This window comes from Pantherophis guttatus, chromosome 5, assembly GCF_059756535.1.
Source record: "Pantherophis guttatus breed Tessera chromosome 5, ASM5975653v1, whole genome shotgun sequence".
Classification (NCBI taxonomy): Eukaryota; Metazoa; Chordata; class Lepidosauria; order Squamata; family Colubridae; genus Pantherophis; species Pantherophis guttatus.
This window is the reverse complement of record NC_142067.1, coordinates 40,974,710-41,001,252: the sequence shown is the minus strand read 5'-3', so window position 1 is coordinate 41,001,252 and position 26,543 is coordinate 40,974,710. Positions and strand designations below refer to the sequence as shown.

Genomic DNA, 26,543 nt, shown 5'->3' with positions numbered 1-26,543 from the left:
GGATAACATGATCACAATTTTTTCTACATATTGCACTGAGTAGCATTGAGGTTCAAAGGATGTTTGGAGCTGTAAGACTGAAAAATTTAAGATATTATGGCTTGCTCCATGCATAAAATATTCCTCTAAATAAAGCATCTTCAGCAACTGGTAGTGATAAAATCTATATAAAGCCATTGCATATAACACAAGCTCAGACACTATAATGCCTAGAACTAGTAGTCTTCATCTAACGTTCTATAAACTCCCATATGACAGTTTTTGTTTTTAAATTGAATCAGGTTTTTTTTCATGGATTGGATATTTTCCTACTTCTATTTCTCCTCATAAATTAATCCTCTGCTTATGACTATAAAGCTATCTAACACCTGGTATTCTCAAGTTGTGTTTTGACTGCAGCTCCCAGAATTCTCCAGCAATCAAATTTTGTTTTTATGAGAGACAGATATTTTAAGTGATAATAGGTTGTGCCCTACATACTGTGATGTAGGAAATAGATTAAAAATATAGAAGGTTTTCTAAATACTTCTAATTCTAAAATCAGCAACCTAGATAGTTATATTCAAGGACTTTTCTGAAAGCTTTTACCGAGTAGTTTTATTAAATAACAGGTTGCCATGGAATCAGGGAGAGATAAATAAATTGATTGGCATTCCACAAATTGAGAGATAAGAGAAGTAATGTTTATTACAAGACAAAACTTGGCAGGACTGGTCAACTATGCATTGGTCCAGAAAGCTGCTTCGCATTTGAAGTTTTAATGCTGTTAAGGACAACAAATTCCAGCCAGTAGAAAATAAGAATATCCCTTTAAATTGTTAGAAGTTGCCACAAATCAGTATTGGAGCTGGTGGCATATAAACAAACAAACAAACAAAATGACCAGGAAAGGAAAAGAGAAACCAAGCACTATTTACATGCAAAGATTCCAGAGCTCCTCCATTCCCATCTATTGAAAGATAGTCTGCTTAGCCCTTGAGAAATATTACCTGGTAACTTGACAGTGACTTCAGTCCGGCCAGAAACCTCCTCTGCCAATTTATACCAGGCATGGTTAGGATTGAGCAGCCACTCTTCCACATGGCAATAGTAGCTACCGCTGTCACTGACTTGTGCCCTCTGCACTGTCAGACTGAAGAGACCCCCAGAGAGTGACCTCTCAAACTGCAATCTTCCCTTTAGCCCTTCTTCTTCCGCGTAAGTGCCATACTCAAATACAGAGCTGTGAGTGGTCTTCAGAATGAGCTTCCCATCCGTGTCTGAGGGTCTATGAACATACCATAGGACTGCAAAATGAGAATCTGGGCTGGTTTGAGACTTGACAGAGCAATTCAGAGGGATAGGCTTATTGGCCACAAGAACTATACTCCGCTTTGATTTGCTGACCTGTAGCTTTGTTACTTGGAGGTGGGGTAATGGAGAAGAAAGAGAGAGAAAATGCATGGTTCAAATAAATATAGTGGAGACTTTACTATTGTGTTAAGATTATGATACAAACTGTTATTATACAACAAAATAATGTAATGCACTTTGCAAATGTTTATCAATGCTATACTCAGCTGTAGATATACAATTTAAGCAATCTTATGTTTAACCATAGTTAATATTTATATAAACCTTTTCCATATCTTTAAATGTTTGTTACCTAAATCATCAATTAATAATCTCTATTTAACACTATATAAATAACACTATACACAGATAATAAAATGTATTACTTAGTTCTTACAATACAATATTTTTTTTAAAAAATGTATCAGTTAAATAAAGAAAAATTTCCCAAACGTTTTAGGACAATATATATGCAGGGCATAAAATAGATTGCAAGATCAAGAAGATACAATTTTGTATTTCATTTTCTATTATTTGTATGCCATTTTAAGAAAAAAAGTTAATTTCTTATTTTACCCATCAAAATGTAAACAAATAGAATTTGGAGCTAGCACTTCAGAATAATCAATCATGTAAACAGATTTTCTTTAACACAATTTATAGTAAGGTGTGAGTATCAGTTATAATGAAGAAAATTAGAGATTCCAATAGAATTCTAATTCTCAAGTCATTATCTAGACTACAATAATCAGTTTTATAAACTATTAAATACCTGTGACTTGTTGGTCATCCTTTCAGATATATTTCCTCACTTAAACAGAGAATACACAAGTCCAAATTCCTTGCCATCATCCCTTGGCCACATGATCCCCATTGACTTTTTCCCTGCAAGCTTCCCAAACTTCCCCATTGACTTGTGGGAAGGTATCAAGGAACATTGCAAATGAGGATCACATGACTATAAAAGCATCGTGGTGGTGCAAAATAGCAACACCACAGTGCTGTTGAAATGGCAACAATTTCCAAAAATTTCATTCCCACTGACATAATAACGGGTCTTGATATTATCTAAGTTATCCCATTTGAGATACCTTGGCTGAAAAGGTTTTGACCTATGATGTACCATTTTATCCTGTTAAAGGTTACAGTCAGGAGAGTTTTAGTAGTACACAGATTCCCCAATAATTTGGCTCTTTAAAAGATCCCAAGATGTTTTAAAGTTGTAACACAATGTTACACTTGTAACACAGCAGGCTGGAAATACTTTAACTACTCTCTGACTTGTGACAATTAGTAAAGTATTTTCTTCACATAATGTAAAAATAAAAAGTCCCCTGGAATACTAATTCAGGAACTTCCCCAATGTCTACATTGAAGGCAAAAATGTTGATATGACATAGCGTGCATGCCCACACCCACACCCACATTCTAGACTAGGGCATTCAAATTCCTGGCCCGCGGGCCAGATGCATCATGGGCTGGCCACGCCCACAGCCGGTTTAGCAAAGGGGAAAAAATCCCAATACATCATGTGACAATGTGACTTTGACACTCCTGCTCTGGACTGACCTAAGGGTATTTCTGTTAATTTTCAAAACAATTATACATACGCACCTTTGCATTAAAAACCCCCACTCTATAATCCTTGCTTGCTCATCTGCTATAAAGATAGCAATAGAGAAGAAGGGGAGGGAGGAGAATGAGGAGAGGAAGAGATAGTTCTCATGATAAAGTAATAGGAGTTTGTCTTTCTAATATAGGTTTATGCATCTCTGCAACACATTAGGAAGTTCCCCTAGAGCCTATATTGCTACTGGCTTTAATCAGTATGCTAATAAAGACTAGAAAGCTGTGCTATGCAATGATGTGACATATAGAGGAGTGAAGACCTCCTCACTTCTCTCTAGAGAATTTACTTTTCAGGGAGGCTTAGGCTCATGCCAAGCAGATACTTTCTAACTTACCAGTTTAAGAAAATAACGTGGCTACCAAGTTCAAAAGAAAAAGGGTTATTCTTCCTGGCCCTGCCAGTCCTCCAAGTCTCAGAATGAAAAAGCAACCAATTCACAAAAAAAGAGAAAAAAACCTACCCTACTTCTCCCATTGCTGTTTCTACTCCCCTAGCTAACAGTTTATTTTTAATTGGTACTGGATTATTTCCTGGCACTGTTGCTAAGGGAGCATCAGTTGCTATAACCTCGGTTGCTATAGTAACTATATGTTAAGTGTGGAGCTGTAACACTGCTATTAAAGCAGTACACATACAATCCCAAGCATTATGTCTCTTTACATATGTGTAGACCTAACATATCAGTTCCTATATCTGTGGGAATATGCTGCAATTGCATATAGCAAATACAGGAGCAATACAAATCCCCCCCCCATTCCCTTTATTATTCTTTTTCTTAAATTCATAGGAAGATAGAAAAACTAGAGTCCCTTTGATATCAACCCATGAACTGAAAAAAGAGAAGCCACAGTTCCCCAGTTGGCATCATGTTGTGATAGTTTTGCACCACCCTGTGGCCCATTATTGAAAAATTAAATGTTTTTGCTTTTGAATGACAATTATCATTATGTTGTCCAGAAAACTATGGAAATAATTTTGAAGGTAATAATTTTAATCAGGCTTGGGTCCAGTAGTTGGTGAAATTTCACATAACTCAGCTTCAAATTGTTCATTGGGAAAACCTTGTCAGCTGATTACCAAAGTCCTGCAACCGGCTCTAATTTGAGAGCTGTACACTAATGGGTCTGCTTTCCATTTCCAATTGCTCTAATGCTGCTTAGTGTCCCTGCTTCTTTCTTTTACAGATGTTAATGGCAAAATGCACTATCTCATATGAAAGGCATCGGATCTCAATACAGTACACTAGGTTTACATTTTTAATGTTTCTTTGAAGGGAGCAGGCAATTTTTTTAGCCCAAGATAATACATTTTTGTCTTTTGAGTATTGCATTTCTGTACTGAAATACTCACACAGAGCACCAAAATATCAGCCTGATTTTTCATAGCAATGTAAGGTGTAAAAATGGAACATTAAGCTTGTGCAAGACTTAGGTACCCTTTCATATTTTAAAATCTCTCAGTCTTGCGACAAAGAAACAAACATGTCCATTGTAGGGGGTACAACAGGGTGCTGGCAAGCTAATATGACCTCAAGGCTACAGATTATTTACTTTTGCAGTAAAAAATGTTCATTCTTTTCATGATCTGAAGAGAAATCTTCAGATTTCACTTTGCACTTATCATGGTATTAGCACATCACAGGATTATGGATGATCTTCTTGGAAGAGAATATATATTCTGCCAGGCAGGTACAATTTACCATTTGTGCTTGCCTGGAAAAAGTGAAAGCAACTATATCAGGATATTAAATGAGAGAAATCAAAGATAAATTGGCATATCTATCATTGGCCACAACAGGACTTAGAAACAATTCATATTCAATGAAAAGTACTACAGTAGTATAAAGTTTACACAAAAAGGTATAGAAATTCTATTATGGGTGGTCAAAGAAATGTGTATTCCTTTAAGTAGATACTTAATGCATTTGAATCCATATAAAAAGTTATAGCTATTTTACAATTTTCAGTAGCTCAGTTACCCTCTTGCTAGAAAATTAATTATTTGCAATCTCTCTACCACCAGATCAATAGAGAAGATAGATAAATGTTGGCTCTACTTATGCTATCAGTGACAATAAGAAACAAAGTCCTCTATACAGCAATAGTTCAATAAGCAATGGCAAAAAACAAATATCTCAAGAAAATAATGAGTGTTCAATCCAATTATTTAATGAATATTCAGTCACTTGGAAAAAGTAAGCAAAGAATTTAAAAAGAAACAGAGGACATGTATTGGCATCTGAGTTATCAAATCAAATTATGATTCTTTGTGGCCTTTATATATTTTAACTTAAATATTATTATATGAAACTGCACACTCTTGAATTCATAGCTAGGAAAATATCGATCACTATTTCGCTTGTTACCAAGATAAGGAATTTCCCTCTTTGTCCAAAAGAAAATGAATACAATGAACAAATTCATTGATCCAACTGCAATCTCAACACACACACGCCTCTCAACTGATTTGGGTATTGAAGGTTACAAACAGACAGAAGAAGTTTTAAAACATCATTTTTGCAGCTGAGGAAGACAAGTGAGCGAATCTAAAACATTTCATGTTTCATGGGCCACCCTGATTAGACAACTCTCTATGATCAAAATAAATATGCAAATGTAAAATGTGCCCTCAGTTTCCTTCCCGATAATACTAATTGATTCTTTTAAAATTCTTGAATTTGGAGGATAGAAGTCTTAAACCTGACACAGGTTATTAAATATTTTTCTGTTATTTTTTAATGCATATTCTCTCATGAATCAGTTTGGTCTAGTGGAGGGGTGTCAAATTTGATTTCATTGAGGGCCGCATCAGGGTTTTGTTTCACCTCGGGGGGGGGGACAGGATGGGCATGGCCAGGATGGGCGTGGCCAACTTGACATCACTCGTGTTTGGGGATGCCTGTGGCCTGAGCCCTGTGCCAGCGAAAACTTGCTCCTAAGCTCTGTTTTTGGCTGGGATGGCCTCCTGCAACCCTCTGCCAGGGAAAATGGAGCTGGGGGGGGCCACACGTGACCCTCCTGAGCGCTGTTTTCCCTGGCAGAGGCACTGTGGGCCAATTCTTTGCTGTTTCCAGGGCGGCCTTGTGGGCCAGATCTAAGCACCCCGTGGGCCGGATTCAGGCCATGGGCCTTGAGTTTGACATCCCTGGTCTAGTGGTTAAGGCACTAGGCTAGAAACTAGGAGACTGAGTTCAAATCCAACCTTAGCCATGAAAGCCAGCTGAGTGACTTTGGGCCAGTCATTTTTTCTCATTCCACTCCACCCCACTGGGATGTTGTTTTGGGGGAAATGGGAAGAAGCAGTATTAGGTATGTTTGCTACCTTGAATTATTTGTAAAAATAATAAAGGCGGGTATAAATAAATATATAAATATAAATGAGATAAAAAGAAAAAAAATCCATACCTGTCCCCTAATTAACCTAATAACTAATCTAGCTAAACCACTCACAAAATGTTCCATATTGTAGTGAAAGAAGACTTGTTCAAGAACTCAAAGAGAAGTGGGAGAGATGATGAGAAAAATGCTGATACATAGACACAGCAGCACTAAAACGTGATACAGAATGCCATGGGAAACCAGTATGTAATGAAGAGTCAAAGTCTATTTTGTCCTACTTTGAAGGTACTCTTCCCTGGAGGCTAGCAATCTTCAAAGACAGCTTTCTCTTACAGAGAACTTATGAAATATCACAAAGTTTCCCAGTACTTGCCCTAGTTTTATAGTCTCTGACAGAATTTGGTGTTTTTGATGTAGGAAAATGAAGGACAACGAGTAGGTAACAACAAAAAGTTGAGAAGAGCTGTTATGAAGAATTCTCATTTGTATGTTCATGACACATATTTATAGTTTAAATGAATTTCAGAAATAGTCAGATTACTTTCCTCCATAATCTCAAAATTATGGCTGAAAACATGACATCATGTTTACTTTCACTCATTTTTTCTTAGGAAGTATTACACAAAATAAACTTTGAATCTGGACAATTCATATTTGTCCCAAGCACAGTGAAGAAAGTTTGTAGTGACAATGCTTTCCCATTTATGTCATTAACATACAAATGAGAATTCTTTATTCGTAAGAGCTTTTCTCAATTTTTTGTTGTTGTATACTCAGTTGCTCTCCATTCTCCTGCATCAAAAACATCAAATTCTGCATGGGAAGGTTGGACTGAGGTGTGTTGATGCCTGGAGAGGTTTTGGCAAGTCCCTGCAGTTTTCTTGACAAGGGTTTTTGGTTTTTTTGGGGAAGTAGCTTGTCACTGCTCTTTTCTTAAGTTGAGAGAGTGAGTGGTCACCCAGTTGGCTTTCACAGCTAAGGTGGGACTTAGAACTTAGGATCTGCTGGTTTCTAGTCTGGTTCTTTAATTACTACACTAAATTGGCTCCTGATGTATGTGTATGTTAAGATTATTTTCATTGTTCTTCCGGTTGACGTCGCAGCGAGACAGTCGGGGAAATAGCGGGCTCTGATGAGTCCCGCGAAAACCCCGGCTGCAGAACCGCCACCGATGGGTCTGAGGACCGAATCTGTCCTGCAGGGACGGGGAAAGAAGAGGGGTGCCTCAGAAGACCGAGAAGAACAGGCAAGTTCCTTGGAGGTCAGAGGGAACCCTCTGTGAGTCGGCGGCAGGGGGCAGCAGCCATGACGGCTGCCACGAAGCTGGGCAACCGGGTAAGAAAAATGCTGGAGGAAAGCGAAATAAAATGGAGCCTTTTGAAGCCGGGTGAGTGACAACAGCCCAGGCTTGTAACAACGTTTGGAACTATATTAGTAACTAGAAGACCCCTAGCCTAAAACAGTGGCTAAGCAACAAAGAGGCTTTGGAAAAATTTTTAACTGTAACTTTAAAGAACAAAGACCCGAGAAACAACTAATTTTGGAACAGAACTAAGAGACTTAATTTAGAGATATGGTAAAAGGACTAAACACTTTAAAAATTTGAATTGGACTAAGGGAAAAAAAAGATTTGATACTTTTTTAACTAAAAGAAGAAAATAAAGTGGATGGTTATATAATAAGAAATAAAATGGAGTCTTGCATGACTAATGGGAAATGTGGATTATAGAGAGACACCATCTGGCCTAAAGAGGAACTTTGTAACCTCCCTTTGTTATGAGAACTTTGAGCTCTACAAAAAAAAGATAAAAAAATTACTGAACTGTGGAGGAGGATTTTTCTTTCCTGACTGCAAGCAGCTGGACTTTGGTGAAGAAAAGGAATCTACAATGGAACTCCTACAGTTAAACAAATAATAATTTGAATCTTGGTGCAGGAATAGAAGAAGGATTAAGTGCAGCCTTAAAAGAAAGAGATTTGATACATTATATCCGGAATAAAAATATGAAAAGAGATTTAATTGGATTTATGGAGAATAAAATTAAAAACTTGGAAAATGGAAGGAAATTTATGTTTGCAGACGAGGAAATGAAGATAATGTGATTAAAAATAAAATAAAGTAAAGATGATTGTAATAAATTAAAGGGAGGCTTTTATAGAAATTAAGAATGTTAAATGAAACTAATTAATACATGTAAAGATATGTTTAATGCAAGAACTATGTTTTAACGGTAAAATGTTAAGGTAAAGAATAAGGGTGAATATGATTAATTGAAAATGCTAAAAGGAATTTAAAAATATACTTAAAAATATGTTTTAAGCAAGAACCATGTCTCAAGGTTAAAATGTTATGAATGTTATGAAAAAGGATAAAGAAAAATATGATTAAATGAAAAGCAATGCATAGATGGAGGGAAACAACAAAGAAAGGTTTAATAGAGATTGTTAAACCAACTATGAACATGCTGTATTTAACAGCCAAAAAGCTATAATATGCTGTATTGAACAGCCAAACAAATGGTCATGCTGGGTATCAGCCAAAACAAAACTTAATATGCCATGTAACGGCCAAAAAACAAAAATAGAGATGCTGTGTTCAACAGCCAAACCAACCTGAAGATGCCGTGTAATGGCCAAAAAACAAAATTAATATGCTGTGTTTAACAGCCAAACAAAGGGCATGCTGGGTAATGGCTAAAAAATAAAAATACGCTACATTCAACAGCCAAAACAAAGGGTTATGCTGTAATTAACAGTCAAGAAATAGAAATGATTGGTTTAACATCAAAGATAATAAAAAGAGGTGGGATAATTAAAATGAGGAGGTGTATGTTGAGAGTGATAGTTAAGATAAAATGCATAAGTTAGGTTTAATAATAATTAAATAATTAATGAATGTTTAATCTGTTTAATACAATTGTATGATTTATATTGTTAAAATATCCATCTAAGCAAATGAAAAAGAAAAATGAATTGATAACTGGTTAGGATTTAAGATTTAAGTAACGGGTTTTTGGGGATAATGGCATAGTTATATAGATAGATTTCGGGAAATATTTGTTTAAAATACTGAGTTGTGTTAATTGAAAATAAGATTTGTTAATGATTTGTTTTAATTTGTGACCGGAGCAAAAGCTTCGTTTTGAAAAGATGTGTTTTATGATTTTTTTTTTGTTTTAAAAAAAATAAATAAAAATTTAACTAAAAAAAAGAGATTATTTTCATTGTTTCATTGTTCATGTTTGTAAGAATCCTGCTACCTGGGCTACAAGGGTGAAATGCTACTGGTTCGGGCTGGTTTGCCTGAACCAGTAGTAAAAAATGCTACTGGTTCACCAAACCGGTAGTAAAAATGTAAAAAAAAAAAAAAAAAAGTTCCGACGATCAGCTAAACGACGCGAGATTTTATATATACTTTTAAAGCATTCTTTTTACTACCGGTACTCCGGAACTGGTAGCTGAAAATGCTTTAGAAAGAAAAAAAAAGTTCTGATAATTGCGTGTTGTTCAGCTGATTGTCGGAACTTTTTTTTTTTTTTTTTAGTTTTTAGGCATTTTTTTTTACTACCGGCTCTGGCAAGTAGGTAGTAAAAAAATGCTTTTAAAAGGTAAAAAAAAAGAGGCTCTGATGATCGCACGGCACAACTGTGATCATCAGACCCCTTTTTTTTACCTTCTAAAAGCATTTTTTTTACTACCTACTCGCCCGAGCTGGTAGTAAAAAAAGGTTTTAAAAAGTTTTTTAATAGATTTCTACAATTGCACGCCACAGCTAATCACCCCCTCTCCGCGTTGTTCTACTTACCTTCCCAAGCTTTCTTTTGGTGTGTTCTGCGCATGCGTGCACGCAGTGCACATTTGGCACGCGGCACACATGTGTGGCCAGCAAACCAGATTTCACCACTGCTGGGCTATTACTTCTTATATTCATCCATGCTTTAATACAATATATTCATTGTGTCTCCATTGTGTTTTGATATTTATAATAATTAGCAAGGACTTTGTGAACTTCCTTCCGAACATGCATAACTTTCATAATGTCAAGCTTTAGGGAAATATATTATGTCTCATAAAAGTTATTGTCAACGAAGGAGGAAATATCTAAGCCAGCATCCAAATCAAAGTGGAATGTTAAGAGTTTCCCTGACAAAGGTTCTGTTTTAGGCCCAGTATTCTTCAATAACTTCATAAATGACTTAGAAGGAGAACTCATCAAATTTGCAAGCTCAGGATCCAAAAAAATCTTGACAGACTTGAACAATGGGCCCTATTGAACAAAATGAAATGTAATGTGGAGAAAAGCAAAGTTGTACACCTGAGCAGAAAAAACCCAAAGTTAGAAGTACAGATTAGGCTAAACCAGAGGTGAAATTGTCCCGGTTCACATTTCTTTTAAAATGCTTTTAAAAGAAAAAAAAAAAGTTGGTCACGCCCACCCATTCACATTATTCCCCCCAAGCCATGCCCACAGAACCGGTAGAAACAAAAGGGGCATTGGTCCTACCTGATACGCACCTTCTCGTTGGGTGGAGACAGCAGCCAGTGTGGGTAATCCTCATCCAATCAGCCTGAAGGACTGAGTCTATCCACAGGATTAAATCCCGCCCTTGTTGCCGGGTAGACCAGCTTTTGGCGAAAACTAAGGACAGACTCAGCGTGTGGTCAAGACATGATAGAATTAGAGACAGAAACACGAGACCAGACTGGCACAGGGGGGCGGTCTGGCTGCTGTCTCCACCCAACGAGAAGGTGCATATCAGGTAGGACCAACGCCCCTTCTCCATTGTGGGTGGAGACAGCAGTGAATGTGGGACATACCAAAGTTTACAGTCCCGAGACCTGGGTGGGACCAGGCTGGTCCGAAACAACCTCTCTATAAACAACCCTCTGCAACACCTGCCGACCAAATGCTGCCTCCGCAGAGGCAAAAGAGTCAATTTTATAGTGACGAATAAAGGGAGCTGGTGAGGTCCATGTGGCCGCTCGACAAATCTCCAGCAGTGGACCCTGAGTTGCCCAGGCCGCCGCCGTAGCTGCGCTGCACGTGGAGTGGGCAGTCACATGAGAAGGTTGTGGCAGAGAATGGAAGTCGTAGGCCAAAGCAATAGTCTGTCGGATCCAGCGGCCGATAGTAGAAGATGACACCTGAAGGCCCAAGGAGACGGGAAGGAAAGAGATGAACAAAGCCTCTGATCGTCGGAATGTAGCTGTGCATTTAATGTAGATGCGAAGAGCACGTCGGACATCCAAGGTGTGCCAACGACGTTCGCGAGGATGAGAGGGTCGTGGGCAGAAATTCGGGAGGATAAGCTCTTGAGAGCGATGAAAGACGGAGTTGATTTTCGGCACGAAAGTAGGGTCCAGGCAGAGGACAACACGATCAGCGTGGAAGACACAGAGATCCACCCTGGTGGATAGGGCAGCCACCTCCGAGATGCGACGAGCCGAAGAGATAGCCACCAAGAAGACGACTTTACACGACAACAACCGCAGAGACGCTGTTCGCAGGGGTTCGTAGGGAGGCCCCACGAGGGACTCTAGAACCAACGGTAGGCCCCAGGTAGGATAGCAGTGTAAGACAGGAGGAGACAAGTTAGTAGTACCGCGGAGGAAGCACCAGATTAGAGGATGTTGCGCTAATGATGAGAGGGATCCGCAGGTAAGTACCGAAGAGATGGCCACAACCTGACGTCGTAGCGTGTTAAGCGAGAGGCCGTCAGCAAATCCTTGCTGCAGGAACACCAGGATGTCCACGATCGAAGGCTGTAAGACAGGCATGCTATTCCTGTCACACCAAGAACAGAAGGCCCGCCAGGTGGCAGAATAGATTCTGTTAGTTGAAGGACGACGGGAGGCCTGGATTGTTTGTATAACATCTCCTGGAATGTTAGCCATGCTCAAAGAGAGCCACTCAACCGCCAAGCGGTCAGATTGAGCCACGTAAGGTCTGGGTGGCTCAATGCCTCCTGTGTCAGAGTGTCCGCTGTGATCGGGATGCACCAGGAGGGAGCAACAGAAAGGGAAACCAAGTCCGCAAACCATGCCCTGCGTGGCCAGTGAGGAGCCAGGAGAATTACCTCCGTCCGTTCGTCCAAGAGCTTGCGGATCACTCTGGGGAGTAGGGATGCCGGTGGGAATGCGTATAGAAGGCCTTGTGGCCAAGGAGCTCAGAGGGCGTTGACAACTTCCGCCTGAGGTTCTGGGAACTGGGTGAAGAAGCGAGGCAACTGTGCGTTTGCTCAAGTCGCAAAGAGGTCCACGACCGGAGTCCCGAATTGAAGATTCGAGGATGGAGCTGCCACTCCGCATTGTCCACCTGTTGTCGGCTCAGCCAGTCTGCCTGAATATTGTCGACGCCCGATATGTGTTCTGCCCGAAGGGATCCGAGGTGACGTTCTGCCCAGAGGCCGACTTTCAAGGCCTCTGACAATAGGGACTTTGACCGTGTGCCCCCCAGTTTGTTCAGATGCACCTTGGCCGTTACATTGTCCGTTAACACAAGGACATGGGCGCCGGATAGTAGTTGACGGAACACTCTGAGAGCCAGGAAAATGGCTTGTAACTCTAGCCAGTTGATCGGACGACAAGCATCCACCTCGTTCCACACGCCTTGGGCAAGTTGACAACGGATGCCAGCCTCCACGGCTGGGGGGCGCATTGTCAGGGTCAACTCGCCCCCAAGTTGTGGAGGCTGGCATCTGTTGTCACCACCACCCTCTGGGGCTCGAGGAAGAGGGAACCCGCCGAAAGGGCCGGGGACCGCCACCATCGAAGGGATCTGCGAACTGCGGGTGGAAGCAGGATCTGACTGGATGATGCGCCTCTGCCCGCCTTCTGTAAAGGTAGAAGAAACCATTGGAGCTCCCGGGCGTGGAGTTGCGCCCAAGGAACAATGGCAATGGCAGAAATCATCTTTCCCAAGAGTTGGGAAAGAACATATGGGGAGGCCTTCCGAGATCCCTCGACTTTAACTACCAAATCTCTCAAGTTATTCTGACACTCTGGAGAGAGAAAAACTTTACCCTGCAGCGAATCAATTAGGGCCCCCAAATGAACCAGGGAAGTAGAAGGGACCAGATGACTTTTTTCCAGGTTAATGGAAAAACCATGGGCAGCTAATGTTCTCAGAGTAAACTGAATATCCAGGGTAGCTTGGTGAGTGGAAGACGACAAAATTAAAATGTCATCTAGATAACAAAGGAGCTTGATCGATGAAAGCCTGAGATAAGCGGCCAATGCCGCCAACACCTTAGTAAAGGTATGGGGAGCGGACGAAAGCCCGAAGGGCAAAGCCCGATATTGATAATGCACCCCCCCATAACAAAACCGCAAATAACGTCTGTGGGATGGGAGAATAGGGATGTGCAAATAGGCCTCAGTAAGATCGATAGAAAAAAGGAAATCGCCCCTCCTAACGCCGTCAAGAATGGATTTAAGTGTCTGTATCTTAAATTTCCGGTACACTACGTACCGATTTAACCGTTTTAGGTCCAGAATGGGTCTCCACCCCCCCCCTGAGGACTTAGGCACCAGAAAAACTCGAGAATAGAATCCTGTCCCAATTTGGTCAGAAGGGACCGGTTGGATAGCCCTGATCGAAAGGAGATGCTGAACTGCAGTGTCCATGAGCGCCCTCCTTTCGGAGTTACGAGAAAGCGGACAGCAGACAAAGGTGCTCGGAGGAGGGGAAAGAAATTCAATGGCCGACCCCGATCATAAAGTGGCCAGGACCCATTTATCCAAAATGGACTTCTCCCAAGTGGCAGCGAAGAGGGCCAATCTGCCGCCAATGGGAGGATCAGAGATGCGACTAGTGACGTCGGTAGGAACGACCTCCTCCCCCCCAAAAAGGGCCGTTTGGACATAAAGGGTTTTCCCCGGGACATCCTATCTTGGGAACCCAGGGGCCTGCCAAAATTGTTGAATGGCCGTGGCGGAGGGAAAAAGGAGGAGGAAGAAGAAGGACCCCCATCATCAGTAGCCCGAGATTGAGGCCGTGCCATGTAAGGTACATAACAAGATTCCCCCCTGCGGAAAACAGCCGCCAAGACTTTCTTTTTGTCCCGAGTCTCGGTCAAGAAAGGTTCCAAGGCATCCCCAAACAACCGCCCCCCCCAAATGGAATAGCAGCCAACCGCCACTTGTGCCTGGCATCCGCCTGCCAGTGGCGGAGCCAGACCAAGCGACGTGCAGCCACCGAAGACGCCAACGACTTAGCCGTAAAGCAGGCGGCGCTCAGGGTTGAATCCGCTGAAAATTGGACCGCTGCAATTATCTTATTGAGGTCCTGCTTGATCCGTGCGTCGTCCGGGGAAAGCTTCTTTTGTAGTTGGCGGAGCCACAGCAAGGTGGTGCGATTGAAAAAAGAAGCCGTAGAGGAGGCTTTGATAGCCCATGCTGCCCCCAGATGAGCCCTCTGGAGGACCAGGTCAGAACGACGCTCCTCAGATCGCAATCCTTCATCAGGTTCTCCGGGGACATTAGCATTAGGTAAAAGGGCAGCCATGGGGGCATCCACAGATGGCAGTTGGAGCAGCAAGTCCAGGTCAGAGGCGACATTGAAGTTCTTTCTGTCATTAGACAAGGGCAGGGGAGCCAAGCCGGGTGAAGCCCACTGCTGTTTGACCGTCTCCAAAAATAGAGGAGGAGCAGGAATAGCTGTGACTTGTTTAGCCGGCTCCACGAACATCGGGTCCAATGCCCCAGGAGGGACAGGAACAGAGGGCTGGACCACTGGAGACGACAGTTGGGCCGTGTTAATGGCCTTAAAGAGCAAGGATTTAAACAAGGCCTGCGGGAATAAGCCAGACACGACTGGTTGGTCCAGAGGAAGGTCATCGTCATCAGACAAGCCGGAACCCTCAGCATCATCAACATCAGACAAGACAGATGCCTGAGTGGCTTGAGAGGCAGAAGGAGAAGAAGGCTGTCCGGTGACAATCTGCTCTGCAGTGTGATGTCGCTCAGGAGAGGCAGACCTCACCGAACTGGCTCTGCTGGGAGGATGGGACCTAGCAGCCAATGATTTCTGCACCACAGGTTCGATGAGCTTTTGCAAAAGGTCAGAGGATAACTGGTCAGGCAAGGCAGGAGGTGCAGAAATAGCAGCAGGTACAGCGATGGTTGCCTCCTGTGTCACCGCTGGAGTTGGAACGACGGCCGGAGTAGAGGATTCAGCGCCCCACAGGTCAGAAGTGGAAATTGCAACCGGACAATCCCGAAGCGATAGCTGGTCAGGAGTCGCCGGACGAATATCCTGGGTAGCCCCCACATCTGCCGCCGCCACTGGTGTCACACCCATAGATGAAATCCGCTCAGCACATGCCTTATCACAGAGTTTAGTAAGCACTTTATCTCGGCGCTTTTCCACTTTAGAGGAAGTACCGCCATGTTTCTTATGCCCTTTATGATGTGAATGCAGTCTTTGGGGCGGAGATCGAGCCTCAATAGGAGTCTGGGCAGGTATAAGAGGGGCAACAGATGAGCCATCTGATTGGCCAGCAGAAGAAACTACGGCCTTGCCACCGTGCTTTGATTTAGCGGCTGCTTTGGGCATGATGAAACAATCAAGAGCAGTCAATCAAGAGGGCAATCAAGGGGCAATGGGGGAGCGCAGAAACTCCACAGGGGCCCTCTGTATACAATAGTGCAGTCCAGCCAATGAGGGGGAGCGCGGAAAGTCAACAAAATGGCCACCGTGTTAGTCAGTATACAAAACAAAATGGCATCAGTAAAATTACGAGATAAAGTAAGGCCCAAGTGAATCAGCCTGCCCAGCTAAAGAATAGGAGAGCTGAAGTCTCCACAAGTCTTTCACAGCGAGTTGGAGGCAACTGAGGGTGGTTAGAGAAGAGCAAAGGCACTATCAGTGAAAGTGCTCCCAACTGACAGTCGGTAGAACGGAAGGCACGCCGCGCGGCCACGCGATCATGCAGGCTAAGGAAGGCAGCAGTCAGGTTACTAGGCAGGAATCCGGATGCCAGAGGGTGTGGAGAAGAGCGATTCCAAATCCGCAGCAGAAAACAGGGTCAAGCAGTCAGAAAGCGAAGCCGCGCTGCACCCCCGATGAAACAAAATGGCCGCCACCACTCAAACGGTGCAAAAACGGCCGAAATCGAGTGACCAGGGAGCTGGGACCGTTTGACCAAGACAAAGTTCCAAAAGGTCCCCAACGACCTCCCCTCCAAGCTAGGAAGCGCCAAAGAATAACAGTCCAGGGGAATTTCCCCCCCCCTTTCCCCCCTCTTATGCAAGGAGAACAGGGCCCCAGCAACAGGGAACACTCACAGCAGAGTCCAAAATCACCAGAATCCGAAGGAAAATCCAGAAATCGTAGTCAAAAAACAGTCCAGAATAAAATCACACCAAAAAGTTCAAACAGCAATCAGAAATTCAGATAAAGGAGAGAGAGCTAGAGACCATACACCAGTCCTGACTGAAGGACTGAGTCAAAAGCTGGTCTACCCGGCAACAAGGGCGGGATTTAATCCTGTGGATAGACTCAGTCCTTCAGGCTGATAGGATGAGGATTACCCACACTGGCTGCTGTCTCCACCCACAATGGAGAATTTACATTTCACCACTGGGCTAAACCTAGCTCAAAAACAGTAACTGTGAGAAGCCTTCATCCTCCGAAAGCAGGAACAGTTTTAAAAACTTATACAAAGAATCTTGACAGCGTTGGAATTTTTCATCACTATATCACATAGCAAGGCATCCTCACATTGAAATTAATTTTCTTATAGCAGTTATCTGTTTATAATTGACATTAAGAAGTCTGTCTGAAAGACCATTGGCAAATGAAGGTACAGTTTGGGAATCATTAAATTGAAAAAGGAGCAATTTCTTTTGGGAATTGGGAATTCCTTCCACCAGAGGAAAATGACAGCAAAGGAGGAACGGTTCACAATGAAATCAATTTACTCTCTTGGAGAAAACAATAATCGAACAAAAATAATAGAATTAGAGACACAGGATATATGAATAAATCCCTACGATATGCAATAGTCTGGCTGCTGCATGCACTACCCTCTTGTATAGCAGAAAAAAATAATTCCAACTGAAACTACATTAACCATGCCAGAAATTGCATTAGAAAGCTGATGATACAATGAGAACATGAGCAAGAGATGCAGTGTTAGGTTGTGAAACTATTATTAGTGCAGTTATTAACTTGTCATTTCACTCTAGTGTTCGGGTACCAATGAATTATTGCCTGAAAGCAGGCCAACATGATTGAATTACTACACAGGAAACCTTTTAGATAAATATGAGCATTAACTCTTTCTGTAAGAGTCTTCAAGATCTCTCAAGAACTATGTACTGCATTTAAATGTTCATATCAGAAATTAGCTCATTTTTCAAAGAAATTGGTAGTCAGCATCATGTATATTTCTTTCTTACATTAGGTTAAAAAGAGGATTTTTTTTTACAAAGAATGATCCCCAAAATTACACTGTGCTCCCTGAACACACTGTTCAACACTGTTGCCTTTTAAAATAAAGCTGCAAAACCCTTCACATTTTATCAAGCTTTAAGTAGAGATTATTATAGAAGAGAACATATGTTGCTCATAGCTGAGTTGCGGATCCCTTGCAGCTTTCTGATTTTGGTTGTTTCCTTGAAAAAGGTTTTTTACTTGACTGGGTTACATTATCAGTATAAAAGGGATAACTTTATGACACCATAAATGGGTTAACATTGCCATACATCAAAAACACCCCCAAAACAATTAACAGCATCACTGTAGTACACAAACAAACAGCCTTTAAAGCATTTTAAGTAAACAAAAAACAGTAGTCCAAAAAGAAAAAAATAGAAGGCATCCACAACATACAGAATAAGGACTGTAACAGTCACTATATAGGTCAGACAGGTAGAAAACTAGCAGAGTGCATCCATGAACACAACTATCAGTCAAAAGACACAAGAAAACTCCTTAATCTCACTGCATATGGACAGTTTCAATCTTAGCTTCAACTGAGCATCCTGGACCAAGGTAAATCCAAAAGCACTGTGGAATTCACATTCAGAAAAACCAACCATCAATAGATAAGTACAGATAAGCCACATTTACACACAATTCTAAGAAGGAAACAAAAATATCAAAACACATACTTTCCAGTAGCCAACAGCCAGTTAAGCAGGAATATCAATACCAGGCAAATAATCAAGCAGAAAACAATATTGTACTCAAGGAACTTTCAAGGAGAAAACCACACCAACACTGGCAGAGTAAGCTACTGGATGTAAACAGAGAGCAAACCCTTTATTCACTTGTACTATGATGTTACCTAGTTAGGTAATGAAACATCTGTTAGAAAACAACCAAACGCAGAGAGCACCAAGGACTGGAAATTTTTATTTCCACGATTAGTGTTGTACACGCAGCATGATATATATATCTGAATAAATGGATATATTTCTGTGTGGAACCATAACAAATCTGATTAAACCCCAACAAAAGTATATGATATCAATAGGCTATAATTTATATCCTTTTAAAGGTAAGAAATACTGTTGCCAGATGGCAGAGAACCTCCCGATATTTAGATATCACCAATTCTATTCTAGTCTAGTCACATTACCAAGATATATAAAAATTGATTCTGACCAGTCATATATGAGCCAAAGCAATCTATACAAAAATAATCATGTCACTTAAAGCAGACATGAGAAAATAACATATTTTATGATATATCAAATGAATTAGCTGCCCTTATTTCTATACAACACCTATGTTTTCAAATAACTGTCACATTATAATAATTTATAACCATTTAGCATTTGGGATCTACTCTAAACAAGCAGATAGTTGCTGATGAGTACATTATAGGTCCGTGATGGCGAACCTATGGCACGCATGCCACAGGCGGCACGCAGAGCCATGTCACCTGGCACGCCAGCTCAACTCCGGTGCGCATGTGTCGGAGTCTCTGGAGGCTGGGGACAGCAAAAAATGTCACTTTCTGTCCAACCAGAAGTTTGGAAACGGGCCGTTTCGGGCCTCCGAGGGGGTGGGGAAGGCTGTTTTTACCGTCCCCAGATGCAGAGAGAGAATCTGGAGCCAGGTGAGAAAGAAAAATGGGCCTACCGGGCCATCGTGTGCTAGGAGTGGGGGGGGGGTCATATGCGTGGGGCGGGGTGCATAGAATTATGGGTGTGGGCACACATGTACGCCAACCTCCGCCGCCCTCCCCCCTTCCTGGCACGTGATGGCAAAAAGGTTAGCCATCACTGTTACTGTTATAGGTCATTGGGGCTTCTGCAGTTCTGTGAAAAACTGCGATGCCCTCTGGAATATCCGCCCTGCTGCAGTGAGGCTGGCTTCATCCTTGTTGATTTTACGGAAGTCCCTGAAAACCTGATTATGCCCTTAGGCTTGCTCCCACATCCTCAAAGCCACCAAGCCACGCCCACAGAACCGGCAGTAACAAATTTTACATTTCACCACTGATTCAGTTAGAATCTTTATCTAGAGTACTTGCAAACCAAATACTACTTATAATTGGTGATCACTGTTTCCCATCATTATTTAGGAATTTGAATCATTGTTTTTCATGACAAGCCAATTCATTAAGATTTGAGATTGTTCTTGTCATAAACTATTCATTTCAAGTCCCTTTCCATGGGATTTATACTTGGACTTTGATGCTGCCATTCCAAAATGGTGAATTTGTTCTTCTTTAGCTATTGTCTAATATTTTTGCATGCAATACGACATTACACTTCACTTAACAGTTTGATAGCCTAATATTCTTCTGTAAAATTCTTTGCCACAAAGTAAACTTTGTTACCTTCAATGATAGTAAGTTGTCCAAATTCTGAGATTGCAAAGCATTCCCAAACCCCATTTCTGTCACCTCCCTGCTAGATACCACAATGAGTTTTATATTGAGGAATGCACTATTTTGTTTTACTGAGGCATCAAAAAAACCCATGTAGCCTGAAAACTTGTATTTTTGACTCATTTGTCCATAGAACATTCCTCCAGATGTTCATAGAACATTCTGTCCACAGCACATATTTCTAAGAAATGAAGCCAAGAAAGCAGAACTTAAGTGAGAAGCAAGATGTCAGCAATGGGGACAGATTTTAGAAGACAGTGCAATATAGATACTGAGAAGATACTTAGAAGAACCTTAGATGATTCTAAACCAACACAAAGTGCATGGAAAATAAACAGAATAGAGAGATTTTTCCCTCAGGAAGACAAATATGAAAGAAACTTGGTGTGATTATATTCATGACTGGCATATAGAGCTGGAAGATTACAATTTATTGAAAAGGAACTGTGATGGCCCTATTGGAAACTAGTTTGGAAGAGAAAGAAGAGTTGCAACCGGAGCCATCACACGGGTTGTTAAGCATGAGTGTTCAGAGAGCTCAGGGGCTGAGGAAGATGCAGTACCAGGTCCGTCTGACATGGGGGAGGGAACAGTCGACCGGTCAGTTACCTACATTAGCAGAAACAGGGGAGGACTAACTATCAATCGGCTGCCAGATGGCCTACACTAGTAGAAGCAGGGGAGGATCACTTAATGTTAATGAGCGGCAAAAGTCCGCCTCTGATGAAGAATAGCTGCTACCCCCACTTGATCCACTGGTGCAAAGAGCAGAGCATAGAGAAACACAGAGGAGGTTGGCAAGGCTACTTGTGAAGAAGCAGACTTACACCTCCTAATGAAAAACACTGGGTTTGGTTGATTCAATCAGGTATGGGGGAAAGTTTATTTATCAGAAACAACTGTTTGCTCTTGCAACATTGTTCTGACCTGAAACAGTAAAAAGCACAGGATTAGTCCCAAAAACCCTCTTTTTATTTCAACAGCTGTGAATTATATTCATTCACAGCCTGTAATGAGTCACAAATAATTTGTAAAGAGTCTGATAGAAGTCTGCCACAGTCCTTTGGGATAAGGCTGATAAGAACCCACCTTTATCTCCCTTGACTTGCTGCCAAAGACCTAATTGGCAATTAGCTTTGCAAGGCCACACGGAGCACAGGGTCAAAATGGAGCTTCAGAATTTAAACCGACCAGAACGAACAAAGTTGCTTCCTGCAAAGGCTCATGTGCCTTTGAACCTCCTTTAGGACTTATGGGAGGGGCCAATCATTTCCAAGCCCTACTCCCGAGTCGCCCCTTTTGTCTTAACTGTTCTTGCCTTCTGGCAGCTCGGTGCATATGCGCTCTGGGAACAGGCTCCCCCTGTTCCTCTGCCTTGCTAATGTCTGACTCTGGAAGCTCCGGAGGCAGCACATAACTCCGAGATGGCCCTGGCCCCCTCTCTGCCTCCGATGCAGAGCCCTCGTCCAAGCCTTCCCCAGACTCCAGGACTTGCCCATGTTCCTCCCCAATCTCCTCACTGTCTGATTCTGCTGCCAGCTCCACAGGCCGCCGGTGGACCACAACAAACATATTCTCTTTGACTTTGTGGAACTTTGGTGTTCTGTCCCCCTTCCCCACACAGGCAAACACGCAACCAGGCACGCCTGCCACGATTTTATTAAGCAATCAGACTAGAAACCCTTGCAGATAAGAGTTTTGGCAGTAAACTGCGAAATGCCTGCCAAGTCAGTTTTCACTCACAGTAAGCAAGAGAGAGTTTATCTTCAGTCCAGTTCCACAAAGCAAGAGTTAGCCAAGGTCCAATCCAAAATATGCACAAGCCAGATTTCAGGTAACGCAATGTGACTCTCAGGTTTTTAACTTTGACCATCACAAAGCCTGAAGAACAATCACACCCACTTTTATTCCTTGTGGGGTGTGGCTCAGTGACTCAGCTCAATCTCTGGCCCTCCCACGCCTCTTTCGTTGCTGCGCACACTTCTCCCTCCGACGCTGCCTGGGATCAAGCCAGTATTCATCATCCTTGCTCCCTATCTGTTGTTGTTCCGATATACTTTCCTCCTGGCATATCCCAGGCTGTTCCTCTTGGCCTTTGGATGGAACCTGAGGCATTGCCAGACAAGAGGGTCTTGGAGAGGGAGGCCTTAACAGTTCCTCCCCATCACCTTCTGAGTCCTCTTCCTCTGTTAGGACAGGCTCGGGAGTCGGGGTCACAACATTTGGACCTTGCTTTGTAGACATTGGAACTTGCTTTGGCTTTGTGAACTCCAGACTTTGTTCTTGTCCTGTGGATTTTGGACCGTACCCTGTGAATTTTGGACTTTGCTCTTGCCTTGTAGATTTCAGACTAGCTCTTGTCTTGTGGATTTTGGACTTTATTATTGTCTGGTGGACTTTGGACTTTGGACTTTGTTCTGTAGATTCTGGAGTCTGCTCTTGCTTTGTAGAATTGCGGACCATGCTGTTGTGAATCTTGGACCTTGTCCTTGGGACTGTGTTCTTGCCATTTTGGGGAGCCTGTCCTCTGGGAAATTGGGACTGAACTTTACCAGCGTAACTGTGGAACAGTATGGGGACTGTCAGGTTGCTTTGGGGAACTGCTTGATTCATGTATCGTTGTGTAATAAACGTACTAGTCTAGCATCTGCTCCTACTTGCATGACTCGGGTCAGAACAGGAACAGACCCAACAGAAAGGATGAGGGCGTTTAATGTAAGTAAAGAAATGGATAGTAATTCCAGAATTGGAACATGAACATTTTGAAACTATTTGTGGAAAAAAGGAGATAGAAACAAACATGCCATCTCCAGGGAATTTTATTATATACCACCTGGGCAGACAGAAGGCACACTTGACCATTCTTTCAAATAGTCATGGAAAATTTTAATTACACAGACATCTGTTAGAAATCTGTTGGATGCTTATCCTACGGTTGGGTAGGTAATATATAGAAAACTATGTTCTGTAACTTTAACTGCTACAAGATGACTAATTGGCTGTGCTAAGCAGACATAAAAGAAGGCAGGAAGTTCATTCACTTCTGCTCCTGCTATTAGAAGGTTGAACTGCTGAAAGGAACTGCGTTACTGAAGAGAACTGGAATTGTAAGCAAACTATGTTTTTGTGTTGAACCGTGATTATTTGAAGAAGTGTTATCTTTGTTTTGAGAAGCCAAGTTTGTTTTTTTTTTACTACAAGTAAAGACTGTTTATTTTTCTTTAAACGTTCAGAGTCTGTGAGTATCTGTGTGTTTTGCTAAGCAACGCATCTATTCACTGTCTGGTCCATTGCACCACTTTGCAAGGGCAGTTTTACCCTTAACAAAATCCAACTGTACTAGAGTGAAAAGTCAATGAATCTTGTTCTCTATTGTTGATTTCATTTGTACAAAGGTGAAAGAAGACAATACTGGGGTTAAAACGTGGCTAACACTTAGATAAAAGAGTAAAATTAAAAATGGTCTAGAAAGATTTGAGCTTCATGGTAAAACAAATAAGATTGAATTTAACACAGAGAAACGTCAAGTTCTGCATCTGGTTAGGAAAAATATAAGGCACAAGTGTAGAAGGAGATGTAGCTTGCAACTGTACAGTATATGTGAAAACAATCTAGGATTCTGTGATAAGCATGAGCCAGCAAGTGATGCAGGCTGCTAAAAGGGCAAATGCAATCTTGGAGTAGCATAGAGTCCAGATCACAGGAAGAAACTGTTCTATTCACTACTGCTTGGTCCCCATTTGGAGCACTGTGTCCAATTCTGGGAACATTTTAAAAAGAGAGAGGCAACTTAGAGCCCAGAGGACTAGCTACCAGACAGTGAAAGTTCAGGAAATCAAGCCCTATAAGGAATGATTAAAGAATATGGATTTGATTAGCTTACAGAAAATATCACTTGGGGAAGATATGATAATAGTCTTCAGATATCTGAAGGATAATTGGAGAACACTGACTTCTCAATTTCTCCAGAGAATGATTTAGATCTACAAGGAAGGCTAAAACTCAGAAGACATTTTGTGACTGTATAAGCTGTCAGCCAGAGAAAAAGACATGACAGAAGTTCTCCTTGGTGAAAGATGTTCAAATGGAAGCTGAATGGCCATCTGCGAGAGATGCTGTGCTGCAATGCATCTTGCAATAAATTTAGATGAGGGGACAAAAGGAGAACTCATCAGAGAACACCAAGCTAAGAGGACTAGCTAACACTTTGGAAAATAAATTAGATTCCAAATGATTCTGACAGACTTTAATACTGGGCCTTATATAATAAAGTGCAATTCAGTGGTGAGAAAAGTAAAGTCCTACACTTGGGCAATATAAACCAAATGCACAGGTATAGAGTAGGTAGTACCTGGCTCAATAGTAGTAACTGTGAGAAAGACCCTAGGGGGCCACCACTTAAGTATAAGCCAGCAGTGTACTATAGCTGCTGAAAAGTCAATGCAGTCCTAGACTGCATCAACAGAAGGACAGTAGCAAGTATCATGAGAAATGATAATACCGCTTTATTCTGAGGCCACTAAAATATTGCATCCAGTTCTGGTCACCACAATACAAAAAAGTCTGAGGATATGTGATAGAATACTAATCAAATGAATCACATCTCAAAGAAAAAATGCTTTTTCATTCATTAATATATTAGTGAAGTCTCGCCATGTCCTCAAACCCTCATATTGTCCAAGAAGTTAAAGGTGATGCTGCATTAGTAGTCGAGTAATAAAACTTTTAAACTTAAGAAACTGAATAGAAACCTGTATATATTATATAATAGCAGTAGGGAGAAAGCAGAGCTGCTTAACTCATTCTTTGCATCACTCTTCATGCAAAAAGAAATTATAGCCCGATGTACCAAAAAAACTATTGTAAAAGACAAATTAAAGAATCAAATTAAAATAAGCAAGAAAATGGTAAGAGAACACCTATCTGACCTAGACGAATATAAATCACTGAGACCTGACAGATTACATCCCAGAGTTCTGAAGGAGCTGGCAGATGTTATCTCAGAACCACTGTACCATATTTTTCAACAATCCTGGAGCACTGGGGTACCTGAGGATTGGGAAAGGCTGATGTGGTTCTCATCTTCAATAAAGGAGGGGAAAAAACAGACCCAGGAAACTACAGACCAATCAACCTAACACCAATACCTGGGAAGATCCTGGAAAAGATAATAAAAAAACAAATCTGCAAACAACTAGAACAAATAAAGTTGTAACTAGTAGCCAGCATGCGTTTGTTAAAAACAGATCATGCCAAACCAATCTTATTTCATTCTTTGATAAAGTCACTAAATTAGTAGACCAGCGAAATGCTGTGGACATATTATACTTAGATTTTAGTAAGGCATTTGACAAAATAGACCACAATCTACTTTATGCATAATATAATTATATAATATACACATACATACATACATACTTACAAATCCTGTTTCCCCAAAAATAAAACATCCCCTGATAATAAGCCCAATTGGGCTTTTGAGCGCATGGCAATAAGGCCAGGCACTTATTTCAGGGTTCAAAAAAATATAAGACAGGGTCTTATTTTCGGGGAAACACCGTACATACATAACCAACACACAATTCCCTTTCAAGGTTAGCAACATTAGACAGAGTGCAAAACGAAGAAAAAATAAAAATGCAAAGAAATTAAACATCTGAGATAAAATGAAAATAAAACATAGCTAGATTACATTAATATACCATTCACTTTATCTTTATCTCTCTTTCTTTCTTTCCTTGTAAACCATTTTTTTCTTCCACTAGTTCTATTTCCTACTTTATATAACTTATGTTTAAATGTTTCACTGCATTTTCATGTTCTTATCAGCTCCACATAATCAGAACTTTTTCAATCTTCCTTTCTATCTCATGTATGTTTTGCAGTTAATCCTCATTCTTTCTACACATTTCAACCTGTTTTTTTATACTGAATCACAAATCTTTTATTTAATCTTCATTCATTTAATATCCATTCATTCTTGACCCTATCTTTTCTTGTTTTACTACAAACATTTCTTAAAGAACATTTCTTAAAGAACCCATTCCTATTACACTCAACTGTCTTTTTTTTTGACATACCCAATTCTCACTTTTATGTAACAATGATTGGAAGCATGCTTGAATACATGGACATTTTTGTGTCTTTCAACTTTCTTTCTTTACAATAAATCACTGAGCACTTTCTACCAGTATTTGCATGTTCCTATTTTGGGGCTATCATCTATCTTTAGTAAACATTCTACCAATTTGCACAAATTAATTTTTTAACATTTCAGTATAGATGAACTGGAATATTATAATTAAGATTGAAAAGAAAATTTGTTTTGGCAGAAGGTAAGAAAGACATGAGAGATGCCCATTGGAACCTTGCTATAGTTTATACATTTATACTGTT

The 26,543-nt window shown here is 41.2% G+C and overlaps 1 protein-coding gene across 4 annotated transcripts in view; it reads right to left on the bottom strand.

Annotated features, from left to right (window-relative positions):
* Nucleotides 1-26,543, bottom strand: part of IGSF3 (immunoglobulin superfamily member 3) — a 108,812-nt gene that overhangs the window by 10,469 nt on the left and 71,800 nt on the right. For all 4 annotated transcript variants that reach the window (XM_034414246.3, XM_060686330.2, XM_060686329.2 and 1 more), the window contains one exon: nucleotides 990-1,400. In XM_034414246.3, coding sequence (XP_034270137.1) covers nucleotides 990-1,400 — 411 coding nt within the window. The remainder of the gene's footprint in view (nucleotides 1-989; nucleotides 1,401-26,543) is intronic.